Source organism: Conger conger, chromosome 17 (genome assembly GCF_963514075.1).
Source record: "Conger conger chromosome 17, fConCon1.1, whole genome shotgun sequence".
Classification (NCBI taxonomy): Eukaryota; Metazoa; Chordata; class Actinopteri; order Anguilliformes; family Congridae; genus Conger; species Conger conger.
The window spans coordinates 2,845,738-2,861,814 of record NC_083776.1 but is presented as its reverse complement, the minus strand read 5'-3'; the positions used below and the strand labels follow the sequence as shown (position 1 = coordinate 2,861,814).

Genomic DNA, 16,077 nt, shown 5'->3' with positions numbered 1-16,077 from the left:
CGTGACATGTGAGTCACACCTACTAAATCTACTGAATGATTGGTCAGGATACATGACGTCATCTTCCGCTGCCGCGAAGTAGTGAACAAGCCTACACCTTGGCAAATGATGCAGAAGGTCGCCAGTTTGCTGTCGAGCAGCATAAGCAGCACTTGAAATGTCTGAAACATGGTTTCGCCCTACACCTACACTTTTGCTGTGCGTTTATGGGTTTTTCACCAGTCTCAGGCCATCGGAACCATTTCTTACCGCATATTTGTTGGGACCTGAAAAGAATCTAACAGAGATCGAGGTAAGGCGGATTACGGATGTGTTACGAATTGTGCACGTGTGATGGTCAGCTGCGTGTGCGTAGCACACTTTAATTTATTAAACTGAGTTCGCTTGCTAACACGAACTGAACTACAACCAGAGTTATTGATGAGACATCCGGTCAATTTGTCTACCAAAATAGTTTACTGAATGTGATCCCTGTTGTGTTGACTAAGTTAGATAACGAAGTAAATTCCGTTTATTTGTATGATTGTTTAACCGAATCTCAAGGGGACAATACAGTTTCAGTACCTATTTATTACTGATCTCCATGGCCCCTGTTCCAAGTCGAAAAAATGCTTGCATCTTTTGGCTTCTAGGTTCTTCGTGCGCACTCGCCCTTGATTAGTGATGGGCGACTCCGACTCTCGACACCATGAAATGACCCCTATCGTTGCGCAGCGCCTAAGAGAACGTATATATCTTTGAATGTGACAAGCCCGGTACCAGAACCAAATCGTAAGGGTAATTTGAAACGTCATATTTAATGCACATAATGTAGCTAGCAGAGTTACTGCATTCAGGACTATTCTGGACTCGGACACGTAGCTATTAGCTGCATTCTGGACTCGGAAACATAACTTAGCTACTCCCCTCACTCACCTCGCGACTGCACAACGTGCTTTTCTCGCATGCGGCGTGCTGGTCCACCTGCCCTGAGTAACGAGGCATAAATTGTAATTTTGGGTTCCATTGTCGAAGAATAGTACCCGTTTCTGACCACTGCGTGCCGCTGCTTCTACTCGCCGGTGAATAGTTAACGACGTATTTTAATGCTGCGTCTTCAAATAATGATTAAGCACACGTTCAGGGGGTTTCAACGTTTATTTCTCAGCCCTCAATTCAGTGATTACAGCACTAAAGTGCTACTTATCTCTCGTCTAATTTTTTTTTTTCAGTGAAAAAAATTTTTTAAAGTAAGAAAAAAAAGGTATTATTAGGTTATTAGACTTCTAAAGGTATTTGAGAACTGCTGCTCACTGTTTTTTGCACCATTCTTTGCAAACTCTAGAGACTACTGTGTGTGAAAGATCAGCAGTTTCTGAGATACTCAAACCCCCCTGTCTGCCACAAACAATTATTCCACGGTCAAAGTCACTTGGATCACATTTTTCCCCCCACTGCGTGGATGTGAACATTAACTGAAGCTCCTGACCCGTATCTACCTGATTGTATGTATTGGACTGCTTCCACAGAATTGGCTGATTAGATAATCGCATGTATAAGTAGTTGTAATAAAATAAAAATGTTCCTAATGAAGTGCTCGGTGAGTGTATGGTGTCACCCCGTTACAAATGGTAAATTCTGACTACAGTCAGAAGTCTGCATCTCAACCATCTACTACTAATGTAGTGGTTTACTTCAGAGCTAACGTTACCCATGATCGACAGACGGTCCTATCCGTAATGAATTTAGCTTGATATGACTAAGAGGCAACACAATTCCCACACTGACGTGCAAGAAATCGGACAGTAACGTTATAAGTTCAGTTACACATTAACTATCGTAACTAAGAACCAAAGTACACATTCTAAATGCATATCCATTATATGGATGGCATACATTGAAGGATACTGGTTTACGCGTGTCATCACTCTTTGTTGCTTTTATAAGTAATCCACTTCATTGTTGCCGTTTTAAAAGCCTAATGAGATTAAAATAGTTTGACCTGCTGATTTAAGATGATGCTCGTGTTTGGTTCATTGCTAGAAAAAAACATGGTCATAAAAGGAAAAATGCTCACGAGGTGTGGAAAATAAACGTTTTATATTGTATTGGCTAATTCCTAAACTAAGCTCCATGTAGCTACTACAAATACCCCAATTCAGTTTTAAAACTAGCCAGCTAAATTAGCGAGCGAACTACAATTTGGGAGCGGATATGTTCATTTATATTTTATTTGGGCGACTTATTCCTTGCTTATTATCCTTGACATGTCCCACGTCTCTGTGGTTAGTTCACTCAATTCAAAACCGACACAAGATTGCCGACTTTTAAATGCAAGCTGACGATCGCCTAATCACAGCGATAATTCTACGCTGTTGAAATGATTTTAGTAACGTTGACACTATTAATCCTTTCAGTCCCAGTGCCAATATGACGTGGTTCCACCCAAATCACAAGGGGTTTTTGCTTTGGTTGAGAGAGTTTAGAACTAACGTAGCTAATTTAAATGTCCAGATGTTGTATGTGCAGTTCAGTTTTGAAATGACTAATACAGTTAAATGGCATAGTTTTAGCTTTAATTGGAGGGTTTTCACATCCATATTGAGTGAACAGTGTCTGAATTGTAGCCTTGCCGTTTTTATACGTGGCCGTTTTTTACCCTGCCAAGTCACTCACACGCCTAAATGTGGTCGAAAATGACTTTAATTTCAGGAGCATGAACTAGTCTTGATCCTGTTACTTTTTTTCTTTTTGCCAAAAAATCTAAATCCTCCTCCTCGTGATTTCAAATCTCATTTAAATTGGCTAAATCCCTCTTTACCCAGTTGTTGTAGGATTAATTTCCAAGATAAAAAAACTCAGGACTCTCGTGAATGGGTCAGATTTGTCGCCGCTTGCAGTTTGTTCTCTTTTATTATTTCGCCGTTATTAAGAACACAAATTAAGTCACTCAAGTCAAATTCAGAAGTCGTGTTGAAGAATACGTCATCCTAATAACTAATCACTTTCAATCTGAGCGCCATTTAAAATCGGTGCACGCAATTCTTTCTCGCTGCAGGTTATCAACGAGATTTATCCAGTATGGACGTATTCCTACCTGGCGCTCCTGTTTCCGGTCTTCCTTGTGACGGACTACCTTCGCTACAAGCCCGTGATCATTCTCCAGGGGGCCAGCTACATCGTGACCTACGTGATGCTGGTGTGGGTCCAAGGGCTGCTGGCCATGCAGTTTGTGGAGTTCTTCTACGGGATCGCCACGGCGACGGACATAGCCTACTACTCCTACATATACAGCGTGGTCGACCCGGCGGAGTATCAGAAAGTTACTGGCTACTGCCGCAGCATCACGCTGGTGGGCTCCGCCGTCGGTTCGCTGACCGGGCAGTTGCTGGTGTCCGTGGCCCACATCCGGCTGATCTACCTGAGCGTCTTCACACTGGTGACGATGATCGTGGCCTTTATTGCCCCCTGGTTTCTGCCCATAGCCAGCAAGAGCTTGTTTTTCCACCAGACAACTAAGGTCGAGGCCGCGGGGCAGAGGAACGGTCATGTTGAGCAGAGGAACGGTCATGTGGGGCAGACGAACGGGGACGTGGGGGAGACTAACGGTGACGTGGCTGTGCACTTGATGGATCCGGATATCGAGGTTAGCGTCTGGTTGTATGTTTTGTTTTACGCTAAAGTGCTTTTTCTTTTCTTTTTTATGAAATCTAATCCAAGCTGGAACTAATGCCAAGCTAACATCGTGTAAATGAAGGAATTCAAGTAGGTATATTTTGTGTTATGGTTGTGCAATGTGTGTCCTTTGCTTTTCTTTTCTTTTTCCCCTCCCCCTTGTTTAAGAAATTGCGGATTCATAGTCAGTCTTTTCAACTAACAATGGCGCCTTTGATGGTCGGGAGTGTAAATACATTTTTGTTGCTTCAAAATCAGTTGTTTGGAGAACAGGTGTTTTTTAAATGGGTTGGCCAGCCAAACTGTGCAGGCAGGTAAGAGCACTGATTCCTGTGCCAAAAATCCGCCTGCTGTTTTGCTTCGTCTTCGAGCCGGACGTTGTGCGACACGGGTCTGAATTCCACCTGTGGCACAAATGGCACAATTGTCAAGGGCAGTTTGGGGAAAGTGGGGAAAAAAAATAAAAATAAAAATAATAATCTGTGGATCTACACAAGGCAATGTCCCTTTCCTGTTACTTTTGCACAGACAACGACGCCAAATGGAGGTGGCATCAGCAGCCATGAGAAGGAGGTGGTGTTGAATCCGGACAGGGGCGTGTGCGGTGAACTGGTGGAAGTGCTGAAGACCCTGTGGGGCGACTTTCTGCAGTGTTACTCCTCCAGCGCCCTCCTGGCCTGGTCGGTGTGGTGGGCACTATCCACCTGTGGCTACTTCCAGGTGGTCAACTATGCCCAGGCGCTCTGGGAGACCATCCTGCCTTCCACGGAGTATATGATCTACAACGGCTACGTGGAGACCATCTCAACTCTCCTCGGTATGTTCCTAGTGCAGGAGTGCACGACTCCGGTCCTCGTGCTGGTTTTTTTGGTCCAACCGATTGCCTTTGTTTTTAATTCACCGACGGCTCTGGTTCAAGCCTGTATTTGAGCACGGTAAAACCATTAGGATACACCCTCAGTCTGCAGCCGGCACTCGTACACATGTGAGGTAAGATACGACTGACTCAGTCAAATGATTAAGACCAGAAGTTGGCACAAAATCCCGAAACGGATCGGCCCTTGTTGGGCACCCCTGTCCAAGTGCTTTTAAAATGGGTTTGGAAAGGAATTCGGAGTGGATCTCATGTGCACCCCCCCCCCCCCATCCCTGGCCTTTGTAGGAGCGGCAGCTGCATTTGCGGTGGGTTTCGTAAAGATCTCCTGGGAGGCCTGGGGAGAGCTGGCCCTCTTCATCTTCTCTGTGGTCATTGCGGTGGCGGTGTACGTCATGGACACGGTGCAGAACATCTGGGTGTGCTACACCTCCTACATTGTCTTCAGGGGAACTTACATGCTACTCATCACCATAGCGACGTAAGTTGCGTCAGAACTTGTTGTTTGTTTTTTTATTTTTTTTATTTTTTTTGAAACATTTTCTCAAAGGGAAATGATGCGCTAGCCAAAAGTGTAGCTGTGGAATTTTGAAGGGTACTCCATGTATGCATGTGAAGCAGAATATAATAAAAATATTTCTTGAGGAAAATTGTAGGGGTGGACTTTAGTGAAAGGGTGCTGAAAACCATCTTGCTGGTGACAATGATTTCAGTTAGATATTTTGTTCCGTTAGTGAACTAGTGAGGAACTTAACAGTGCTCCCTGTATGCTACAGGCCCTGGGGTGGCCTGTAGCGTAGTGGTTAAGGTAAATGACTGGGACTGGGACATGCAAGGTCGGTGGTTCTAATCCCCGGTGTGGCCACAATGAAATCCGCACAGCCGTTGGGCCCTTGAGCAAGGCCCTTAACCCTGCATTGCTCCAAGGGAGGATTGTCTCCTGCTCTGGATAAGAGCGTCTACCAAATGCCAATAATGTAATGTAATGCTCCAGGGCTAAACCAGATTTTTATCATTTAAGATTTCCTGTAAGTGGTCATACAGGATTGATATTAACTTTTAATGTCTTGCTCTCCCCACCAGGTACCAGATAGCTGCTAACCTCAGCATGAGGCGGTATGCCCTTGTGTTTGGAGTGAACACGTTCATCGCCCTGGCACTGCAGACCCTGCTCACTCTGATTGTGGTGGATACTGCTGGGCTGGGCCTTGATATTATTATACAGGTAACACATTTGCACCTGCCAAGCTGGACCCTGCTTACTCTGGAAGGGGTGGGGGCGGGGGTTCAAAGAGAAGCCATTGGCACCTATTTTTATGTTCTCGACAGTTGACCGTTTGATCCCCTTGAACATTATGTTCATGTTCTCAAATTCTAATTCAGTGTTGTAGACTCCAGTACGATACGATAAGTGCATGCCAGGTCATGGTAACAACTGCAGAACACTGGTCGGATAAGGTACGATTTACATAACGGATCGGTTTGCTGCAGCCATGAACATCTAATCGGCAAAAGTCGGTCGGTACGGTTCGTGGGACTAGAAGTGGCAGCGATCGTTGCATCAATCACGGGAATGTTCAGTTAAGAGCATTCGAAGCACAGTCATTTGTGATCTTTCACCTTATGAGCTGTCAAAGGTCGACCATCACGTTTTCCCACGCTGTCTGACAATACTGTGACGTCATGGCGTCCCTTCTCCCTCTCTCTCCCTCTCTCTCTCTCCCTCTCTCTCCCTCTCTCTCTCCCTCTCTCTCCCTCTCTCTCTCTCTCTTTCTCTAGTTTATGATCTACGCCAGCTACTTTGCTGTGATCGCGGTCATCTTCCTGGTGGCCTGGCTGTATAAGGTTGTGCAGAGGTGTCGGAGCAAGCCAGGCGGGCCGAGCAATGGCGGAGACACCCCGGTGGAGCCGGACTCCAGTGGGGAAGGCCAGTCTCTCAACAACGGCACGGTGGAGCAGACCCCCGGGAACCAGGCTGTTCCTTGCAGCCAAGAGAGCGAAGGAACAGTGCTATGATCTAAAGACATGACTTTGCTCAACTGTTTTGCACTTATTATTATTATTAGTATTATACATTTTATTTGTGAAACAATTTTCCCAAGCTCAAAGTGCTGAAAAAAAATTATAATTCAAAATCAGCCACATGGCCTTGAGGTAGAGATATCGCATACAGACTCATGTCGCTTAATGGACTATTCATTGTATTGGTATTGGGGGTTGTGAAAAAGAATGCGCCCTTTCAAAGAATGTAGTGAAGAATCCACTTGTTATGAGTTTGGGCTAATCAAATCTTTAACTTGTTTTTAAAGAGGAAAAAAAAAATCTTGTTAAATGGGGAAAACGCTAAATGACTTCCACCTAAGCTCCAGGTCCATAAACATACAAATGTGGGTCTCTAATTTTAAGACATTTGTACAAAAAGTCTGGCAGTGTGCACCTGGTTCTCCATAAACATTTGGAATGGCTTGGGAATCAATACAATTATACATTTTCTAAGATGGTTACTGTATGGATTGGTAAAGGTTAATAAGACTTAATGTGCATTAAAAGTGTTACATTTACATCTTAACAGTAATGTAGTCACTGTTCAATAATGAGCAATAATTGCTTTATTGATGCGATTTAAATGCTATTTATATACCTTTGCACTAATTGTTTTTAAAATGTGTATATATGAACAGTGAAGCACAAAAATATTTTTTATTGGATGAATCCATGATGTTGCTGTGTGTGAAGTAGAATTTCTTTTTTTTTTTTTTAAACGATCTTTAAGACTTCAGCTTCTGTATTGAAAAATATTCAGGTGAAATAATTTGAAAAAGGTCATTGACATTGAGTATTCAAAAATGAAATGATCCACAAAGCACCCCTGTAAGCGCATACAGTATGGGCTATGGAATACACCTTTATTGTACATTAGTGTACTCATTCCTTTTTGTATTTGTGTGCAAGTACTTGATGAAAACCAGTGTTGCCTTTAGTATCAATCTAATCAGTTCAGTTCTAAATTCAGATAAACTGGAGTCAGACTTATACACCGTTTCAAAGCATATAAACCACTGCATTCTTTTGCCAAAATATAGAATTACTGTAGAATTATATACTGTTACAGATGGAAGAACTCTACTGTTGTGTACTGATTTCATGATGAAGGCAATAAACGCATTTTGTACATATTTGGTTTGCATTTATTTTATTTCCATTTTGTGGTGGACCCAGGAGATAAAAATCAGTAGCTGGAAAAGAAACTCCGCTTGCATGCGAGTTAAATGAAGAACTGGGTTTAACATTTATTTTTAAATGTAAATAATGGGTCATGCACCTGCTTGACAGGAAAAGTCCCAGAACTATAATTCCAGTCTTGCATTACGTGACACCTTATTGCATCATGCACTTTTCGCAGGTGTGTGGAATCGTGCTCAATCATACCTGCAGCGTAATGGTCTAGGTACATGACTGGGACCCACAAGGTCGGTAGTTGGATCCCCCGGTGCAGTCACGATAAGATCCGCACAGCCGTTGGGCCCTTGAGCAAGGCCCTTAACCCTGCATTGCTCCGGGGGAGGATTGTCTCCTGCTTAGTCTAATCAACTGTACGTCGCTCTGGATCAGGGCATCTGCCAAATGCCATTAATGTAATGTAAAGTAATGGAGTGAGTCCCATGACATTCAGGACAAGGACATATCTTTTCTTGATTTGGCTTGTGTGTGTGTTCAAACAATTCACATGGTTTAAGTGCACGTTCTCAGCTTTTATCTAAGGGTATTTTTATCCACTTCACTTTCACCATGTAGAACCTCCTACACTTTTTATACATGGCAATATACATTACATTACATTATTGGCATTTGGCAGATGCTCTTATCTGATGGCTAATGATAATTGCAAAATGCATGTTGAACTGGATTCAGAGCAGGTGAATGATGAAAGAATTTTTGGCATTGAAAGACTTGTTTGTTGCTTTAGCAGTATATTCACTGGGGTCATTGGCATTATGTAGGATGAAACTCCAGTGACTTTGAAGGCATTTGCTTGAACGTGAGAACAGGTAAGATGCTTCCATACACTTCAGAAAGTGAGCCACTACCTGTGGCAATCATGATGTGGCTTGCTTTGTATCTTGGTCAGCAATTTTGACCTCCACACTTTGCTCTTGCCATCCCTCTGATACAAGTCAATCTTGATCACATCTGTCCTCAAGACCTTTTTCCAGAACTTGTTTAGGTACTTCTTAGCAAACCATAACCTGGCCATACTGTTTTTGCAGCTTGCACATCTGTGGTTTGCATCTAGCAGTGTAGCTAACCTCTATAGTTATGTTTGTGAAAGTGTTCTGAAGACAGTAGCCTAGTTACTGAGGCATACACGCCTACATACTGAAGGGTGTTTCTGATCTGTCAGTTTTATTCATTATGGTGAGAATTCTTCAGCCATCAACTGTAGAGGTCTTTGTTGGCCTACCCTTTGCAATTACTGAGCTCATAAGCATTCACTTTGTTCTTAATTATGCTCCAAACAGTGATTTTAGTCAGTCTAAGGTTTGGCCTATGTCTTTTTTTTTCTTCTCTTATTTTGGACTTTCATCGACACGCCTCTGGTCTTCATGTTGACCAATGCCAATGGCAAGACTCCAAAGGCAATCAAAAGCCTCAAGATACTCCAAGCCCTCCAGCTGCACGAAAAAAGACATTTAAAAAACTTGACTAATCAGAAACACACGTTATTGGCCATTTGACCCAAACGTTATGGTGCCCTCAAATGGGGGTGTCAATTCCTAATACAAGCACAGAATTAGCCGTTTATACTTTTTAAATTATAAAGCGTAGCTTCGAATTAGCAAACATAATGGAACTCCGTCGAACATGCTTTCAAGTGACTGTTCTTCTTGCTAAACCGAAGTCAGGAGCTAGCTAACGTTGTATATGGATAGTGAGCAAATGTCGCTTAGCCTTTACAACCTTGTCGACCAACTAACATTAGATTTACTCCGGGAGGATAATCAACCTTTAATGTCAGCCAGTTGTAAGTATTACCCACAAATTGCTACAGTTTACTTTAGTTTGTTTTGTGTGGTCAAAAATAAATTGGTCAGGGCGCTCCAAACTAGAGCTAGCCTAGTAAAATAGCCAGTGAACAAACGAAATGGTAGTTTCGAACTAGAAGCCATCTGCTCGTTAACTAACGATGCCTCGCGTTACTTACCGTTCGTAATTGCTGGCGCTATCTATGCGTAAATTATCTTTTGCTTGACAGTTGAGTTAGCTAGCCTAGTTTGCATGTTCACCAGCCGTAACGTAGTACCGTTAGCTAACGCTGCTGCACCTACCAGTTTCAACGCTACCCCTCAAGCATTTTTGCGCTTACTGGTAGTTCATAGTTTAGCACCTGTTCGTAGCACTTTATAATAAAAATGATTAAGCTTTAAAGAGTAGGTGGAGGCCAGTTTTTTCCTTTAATCTCTTTTCTAGTTTTTTGTTTCTTCTTATTTAAATTTTAGGGATCTCACTGACGCTCTTACCCAGAGCGACTTACAATTAATGCAGGAAGTGAAGGCCAAGATTTGTAAATCACCAACATTCCAAGTGGCTGCGGCATAAGTTACACCAGCCAACACGAAGGGGAGGCAGAGGTTTTTTTTTTTAATGTTGTTTTTAGGATGGATAGGTGTGGTAGAGGGGAATGGAGATTAGGGTGGAGAGGAAGGGGGGTGTTTCCTTAAAAGATGGGTCTTCAGGTCATGCGGGGAAGCTAGGTAGGGGATCTGCTGTCCTGAATTTGGTGGGTCTTTCTACCACTGGGGAGAGAGGAGTTTTAAGAGGGAGACAAGTTGAGAGCAGGTGGTAAAGCAAGGTTTGCTACACCTCTCAATTATGAAATGTTTCTTTTGCAAGTTACTACAGGCAGAATCTTTGGTGAGGAAGGGTCCGATTCAGTGGATATTGTAAAGTACAAGCCCGTGGGATTGTGCATGACGGCAATGTGAAGGATAGTAGACGGTTGCCTGTGAGGTGAAAGAATGTGGGGGCGTTTTAGAATACCTTGTGTCGTTGTCATCCAACACCATACGTTTTCAAACGGCCAACTATATAACAAATATGGCATTTAAAGAAACCATCAAACCATATAAGGCTAGGCCAGGGGTCGGCAACCCTGGTCCTGGAGAGCCGCAGGGTGTGCTGGTTTTTGTTTTTGCCTTAATACCAGCAACTGATTCATACCCAAGAAACCAGATGAGGCGAGTTAACTGTGTAATCCACTGCTTTAATCGATCAATTAAGTGCTGAGTAACGACAAAAGCCAGCACACCCTGCGGCTCTCCAGGACCAGGGTTGCCGACCCCTGGGCTAGGCTGATAACTTAACTTTACTGTGTACTGTGGGAAGCATTTAGTTGTGTTGAACAGCTGGAGAGTAGGAAAATTGTAGCTGGAACTACCTTTTAACACAACACTGTGATTGATGCCTGTGGGAGCATACCAAAGCAGTCAGCTTATTTCCTGTGCAATGTTGGAATGTACTGTTTCTCGAACGGCCAATACAGAATTGCTGAAAACTGCCAGCCATCATCTTTGATATCTTTCCAAATATATCATACCATACCCCAGTCAAATCATTTAACTAACTATTTAGAAACCATGCTGGTTAACTACTCTCAAACTGCTCTGGAAAAACCTTCAAGCAGACTATAGATTTCACCATTTGTAATGCATGGCCCTTTTCAATGTCTTATTGATTAGGGTAGGTGTACCTATGAACTCCGGACACGTATAAATGTAGACGTTTTTCATATATTTTCACATTCTCTTGACAAACTCGACATACTTTTTTAACAACAAAAACATTAAATGTCCAAAATGGCAGCTATTAAAGGACAAAAAGCATGTGTCAACACGGGGATAAATGGTTTTAGATGAGGGATTGCGAAACGGTTTAATGTCAACCAGTGAGCACACTTACGAGAATCCGCCATTAATCTTCAGTGTTGTCGTTGACACTCCCAACAAAAGCAACAGCTGGAGTAATTTTCCCTGACAACCAATAGACTTGGTAATAGTGCATTACTGTAAACATAAACATGTCTTGCAGTAAGGTAGAAGCAAGCCATCCTTTAGGTGGAGAATTTGGGTAAACCTCATTTAACAAATATTTAAATAGAAACGGCATGTTAAAATGAGAGAGCCCTCTTACGGACAAAAGAATAAGCGGTTTAAACAACAAATTGTTTACTTTAAAGCATAATTTTCATAATTTCGTACATTAACATGCATAACCGCAAGTATACAAACATTTGAGTTCTTTATTCTTAGCTCTATTAAAACTCACACCGTAACACTGACCCAAGCTCAAATGTTTGCTTTTGAAAACAGAATATTGCACTTTACATCCTCAAGCACCAGCCGTCCAATATTTTTATACCTTTTTTCATTCTTATTTCCTGTTCTTCTTTTTTCCCAGATGCAGTTCGCTCTCCAGGGAAATGGTAAGAAAGGTCATTTTCTTTTTTTTTTAAAAAAAAGGAAGCTAAAAAATGCACTACTGCTCAGATATGCAAAATATTCTACATTTTACGTGTACAAATCTCAACTGTTCAAGTGCTCCGTAGCAAAACAACAAAAAAAAGAACGAGGGACGGCTACTGCTCATCCTCGTTCTCCTGTCCAGAACCTTCCGAGCGATCGCCCTCCAGCCGGTCTGAAGGAGGAAGAAGGGAAACATCAGGTGACCTCTGACCTTACAGTGCACTCACAACAGATCAAAGAAAGAAGCGGGCGTAATCCAGAGGGCAAGATGGAGGACGCGCCAACCTGTTCTGATGTGATTGAGGGAGGCCAGCATGCGCAACATGAAAGACGCAGGTACGGTGATGGTGTTTCTGGTCTCTTCCAACATCAGCTCATTTCGTGTGATCACCTGTGGGGGAAGCCACAGCGACAGAGGTCAAAGGTGAACGGAGCCAGGTGCTGCACTTGTGGCAGGTGGCCGTAGAAACACGCACTTCCTCCCCATTTCGGAGCATTCCGGAATAAATGCCGTTATCCTAGAGCAGAAATCACAAGTCTAAAATATGTCAGGCATAAGGAGGCCTGATTGGTTATGGCAGTTACATCTGTTAAATCTGCAGGGTCTCTGCTAAAGAGCTCAACCTACACTCTGACAAACACTTATATAAGTCATTCAGGGAATCCAGAATTTTTTTTTGCTTTTGACTCACTCTCTGTTTCATAGAGCCAAAGAAAACGGGTCAAGAAACCCTGGGCTGCCTTGAGTTAAGCTCCCAGTTATTACACCGGTCCCTTATCAAATATCCTGTATATGCTGCTTGCTGTAGAAATGCTAGTCATGGAACAAAACTAATATACCGTATTTACACAGTTTTGCCGAGATTGAGCTCTTTAGCTCTTTCACACGACGGTTAGTTTTAATTGGCACGGAAAAGAGTCCTGACCTCCATTACGAGTGCAAGCGGGCTCTTCAATGAATTCATGGATGACACTGACTGTTGCGGTTTGGCCTGATCGGGAAAGACGATGACACACTGCCTGAAATGGGGAACAGACTTTCCACCGGGCAGGGATGGGCTCATCATGAGCTGCATGACTCGACTGAAGAGTGCATACCCAGGATAAACGGTCAAAGTGTTGCTCTCGGCCTGGTCTGACTTACATCAGAGACCCCCGTTAGTATCTCGCTGAAAGGCTGAAAATTACCCGTCCGTTCACACCCTGCTGGGTAGCTTCCTCTTATCGAAATCGTCACTTATTCTCCGTCTGAGTGGTTCCTATTTTTAAAGGTCTCTTGCTCTTTGCATGTCTTGAGGTATAGTATTTTGGCACACAGCATAAGCCTATACACTCAGTAAGCACTTTACTTTATTACACTTATTTATGCGATTATCTAAATCAGCCAATTGTGTGGCAGCAGTACAATGCATACAGTCATGTAGATGTGGGTCTGGAGCTTCAGTTAATGGTCACATTTTATTTCCCCATTCTGACGGTTGATGTGATCTACGTGACTCTAAAATCGTAAGTGATTTAGAAATAGTCGCCTTCCATCTGCTGAAATTTCTGCTCTTTCACCACAGCCATTGTTTTCTGTGTTTGGTGCAGCAACTGTTGTCTCTCCTGTGGTGGAGCGTCACAATGAGTGTACACCCGTGTGTATGTGATGCCATGTTTGGCTGGGTTTCAATTTGTGGGGCAGAAGTGTGGCCAAACTGTTAGCCATACAGAAGTTAAAAAAAAAAATGTTCTTTTCTTTTTTTGTTCTCTCAGTGCCATCTCATTCTCATAGAGCATTGTACAGTGGAGGTTACTAACGCATGTAGGAACAAAAATGTTTTCGGTAGTTTGTCAGTTTTATTTGTTCATGATTGTCATTGGCAACGAAATGCGTCCTCTGCATTTGATCCATCCTAATTACTTGAGAGCAGTTCTGAGGTCAGTGCCGTGGTCAAGGGCAATGGCAGGAGCACCCCAAGGGGTCTTCATTAAACCTAACCTGCGTGTGCTTGGACTGTGGGAGGAAACCGGAGTACCCGGAGGAAACCCACACCGATACAGGGAGAACATGCCAAACTCCACACAGAAAGGCCTTGAACCCAGAACCTGCTGTCAGGCAAGGGCGCTACCCGCTGCGCCACTGTGCCGAAGAAAATTAAAAATAAGTTTGACACAAGAGCGCTCCATGTAAGAGCACATCTAAAAAAAGGGGGGAATCTTATAGCACGGTACCTCGTCAGCCAGCACGGTGTTAAAGGACGGTGATTCTTCCAGTGGGGACCAGATCTTGATGTCGTAGTCTATTCCAGATGAGGCAAGAACTGGAATATGCAGCAAATGGCATGTCAACATTATTTAAAGAGAAAAAAGATATTGAACAAACTTAACTTAATTCAGTTAATTGAATTAACTAAGTTAATACCTTAGACTGTGTTGGATAAGCTGGCACAATGGCATATTGAAACACTGTAGGCTGTAGGGAGACCACCTTGGTACCGTGAGTTAATTTCTCAATGAGCAGTGCATTGTGGGAGAACTCACTAGGGTTGTAAGGATGCAGTTATACGGTGACCACCTAGATTCCATGAGTTAATTTCTCAATGAGCAGTGCATTGTGGGAGAACTCACTAGGGTTGTAAGGATGCAGTTATACGGTGACCACCTAGATTCCATGAGTTAATTTCTCAATGAGCAGTGCATTGTGGGAGAACTCACTAGGGTTGTAAGGATGCAGTTATACGGTGACCACCTAGATTCCATGAGTTAATTTCTCAATGAGCAGTGCATTGTGGGAGAACTCACTGGGGTCGTAAGGGTGAGGCTGTAGGCAGTTCACCACGTGATTGTCAGCCTCCAGGAGCATCAGGTGCTCGGCCGTGTGCCGATCCCAGATGAAGATGTGGCCACAGTCCGAGCCACTCATGACAAAGTTGCTCCCCCAAAAACAAGACTCCTTAATCTGCAGATAAAAGCACGGCATCAGCCCGTCAACATGCTATAACGCCATGACCTGTTATCAATCCATCTTACAGCCGTGAACCTAGTCATTCCATCACTAAAACTTGAGATACAGGGTTTTTGTGTTTTTTTTTCTTCTACAATACTCATGAACTATACTGTAATTGATCATTTAACTCAAATTAAAATTTTAGGCATTTACAAAATGCTCTTACCCAGAGCAGCCAACATTAATTTCACATACAAGCAATTTTCCCAGACCAGCTAGATATTTACTTAAGCAATTCTGGATAAGTACTATACACAGGGGCACAGCTGTGCCAGGGAATCAGCCAAGATGTGAAACCATCTGGCCCCCTGGCCCCCTGGCCCCCTGGCCCCCACTACCATTGTTCTGGAGTTGCGGTGGCCCTTGTAGACCATTTTGACGGTGGGCCGCCGAATATTCTGCGTTTCGCTCTCCTCCATCTCCCGCCTTTCCTTCCTCCTGCGGAAAAGCTCCTGAATGCGAGCAGCAGCAGAGCGCCTGTGGGGGTGGGAGGGTACAGTGCGAGTCAGAACCTTCCCAAATTCTCTGCCTGTTTTTGTCCGGAATCCTCCCCAATTCTCTGCCCGTTTTTGTCCGGAATCCTCTCCAATTCTCTGCCCGTTTTTGTCCGGAATCCTCTCCAATTCTCTGCCCGTTTTTGTCCGGAATCCTCTCCAATTCTCTGCCTGTTTTTGTCCGGAATCCTCTCCAATTCTCTGCCCGTTTTTGCCCGGAATCCTCCCCAATTCTCTGCCCGTTTTTGTCCGGAATCCTCCCCAATTCTCTGCCTGTTTCTGTCAGGAGCCCTTCCCAATTTCTGGCTGTTTTCCATTTTGTGGTAAACGCCATCTCAGGACATTTCACACTTACAGCAGGGGTCAAATAGACATTTAACCAGACTTCCTGGTTAATATATTTTGAAATATATTATGTCACAATGGTAAAATGCTTCACTTTGAGGATGTATGATTTCTGCTTTCTAAAATAAACTAGCAAAAACGATTCTTGTTCCAGTAAGTAGCAAAAATAGCCTAAAACAGTCATAAAATCTCCATTATGTT

At 43.3% G+C, this 16,077-nt stretch overlaps 2 protein-coding genes and 1 long non-coding RNA gene across 5 annotated transcripts in view; 2 read left to right on the top strand and 1 right to left on the bottom strand.

Annotated features, from left to right (window-relative positions):
• The first annotated feature begins 85 nt into the window (after nt 1–85).
• On the top strand, nt 86–7,704 carry slc19a2 (solute carrier family 19 member 2). Its single transcript, XM_061227060.1, has 6 exons — nt 86–292; nt 3,038–3,625; nt 4,183–4,471; nt 4,817–5,009; nt 5,612–5,753; nt 6,308–7,704. The coding sequence occupies exons 1-6, from the start codon at nt 158–160 to the stop codon at nt 6,542–6,544; spliced, it is 1,584 nt and encodes a 527-aa protein (XP_061083044.1). The 5' UTR covers nt 86–157; the 3' UTR covers nt 6,545–7,704.
• A 1,512-nt stretch (nt 7,705–9,216) lies between these two features.
• Nucleotides 9,217–12,813, top strand: LOC133117006 (uncharacterized). Its single transcript, XR_009705916.1, has 3 exons — nt 9,217–9,551; nt 11,984–12,008; nt 12,191–12,813. It is a non-coding gene; the product is annotated as an uncharacterized LOC133117006 (long non-coding RNA).
• The window catches only part of LOC133117004 (DDB1- and CUL4-associated factor 6-like), a 46,662-nt gene continuing 41,881 nt past the window's right edge, over nt 11,297–16,077 (bottom strand). For all 3 annotated transcript variants that reach the window (XM_061227057.1, XM_061227058.1, XM_061227059.1), the window contains 5 exons: nt 15,376–15,514; nt 14,833–14,989; nt 14,263–14,351; nt 12,334–12,439; nt 11,297–12,220 (listed from right to left, as the gene is read on the bottom strand). In XM_061227057.1, the coding sequence (XP_061083041.1) occupies nt 12,162–12,220; nt 12,334–12,439; nt 14,263–14,351; nt 14,833–14,989; nt 15,376–15,514 (550 nt within the window). In that variant the 3' untranslated portion in view covers nt 11,297–12,161. The remainder of the gene's footprint in view (nt 12,221–12,333; nt 12,440–14,262; nt 14,352–14,832; nt 14,990–15,375; nt 15,515–16,077) is intronic.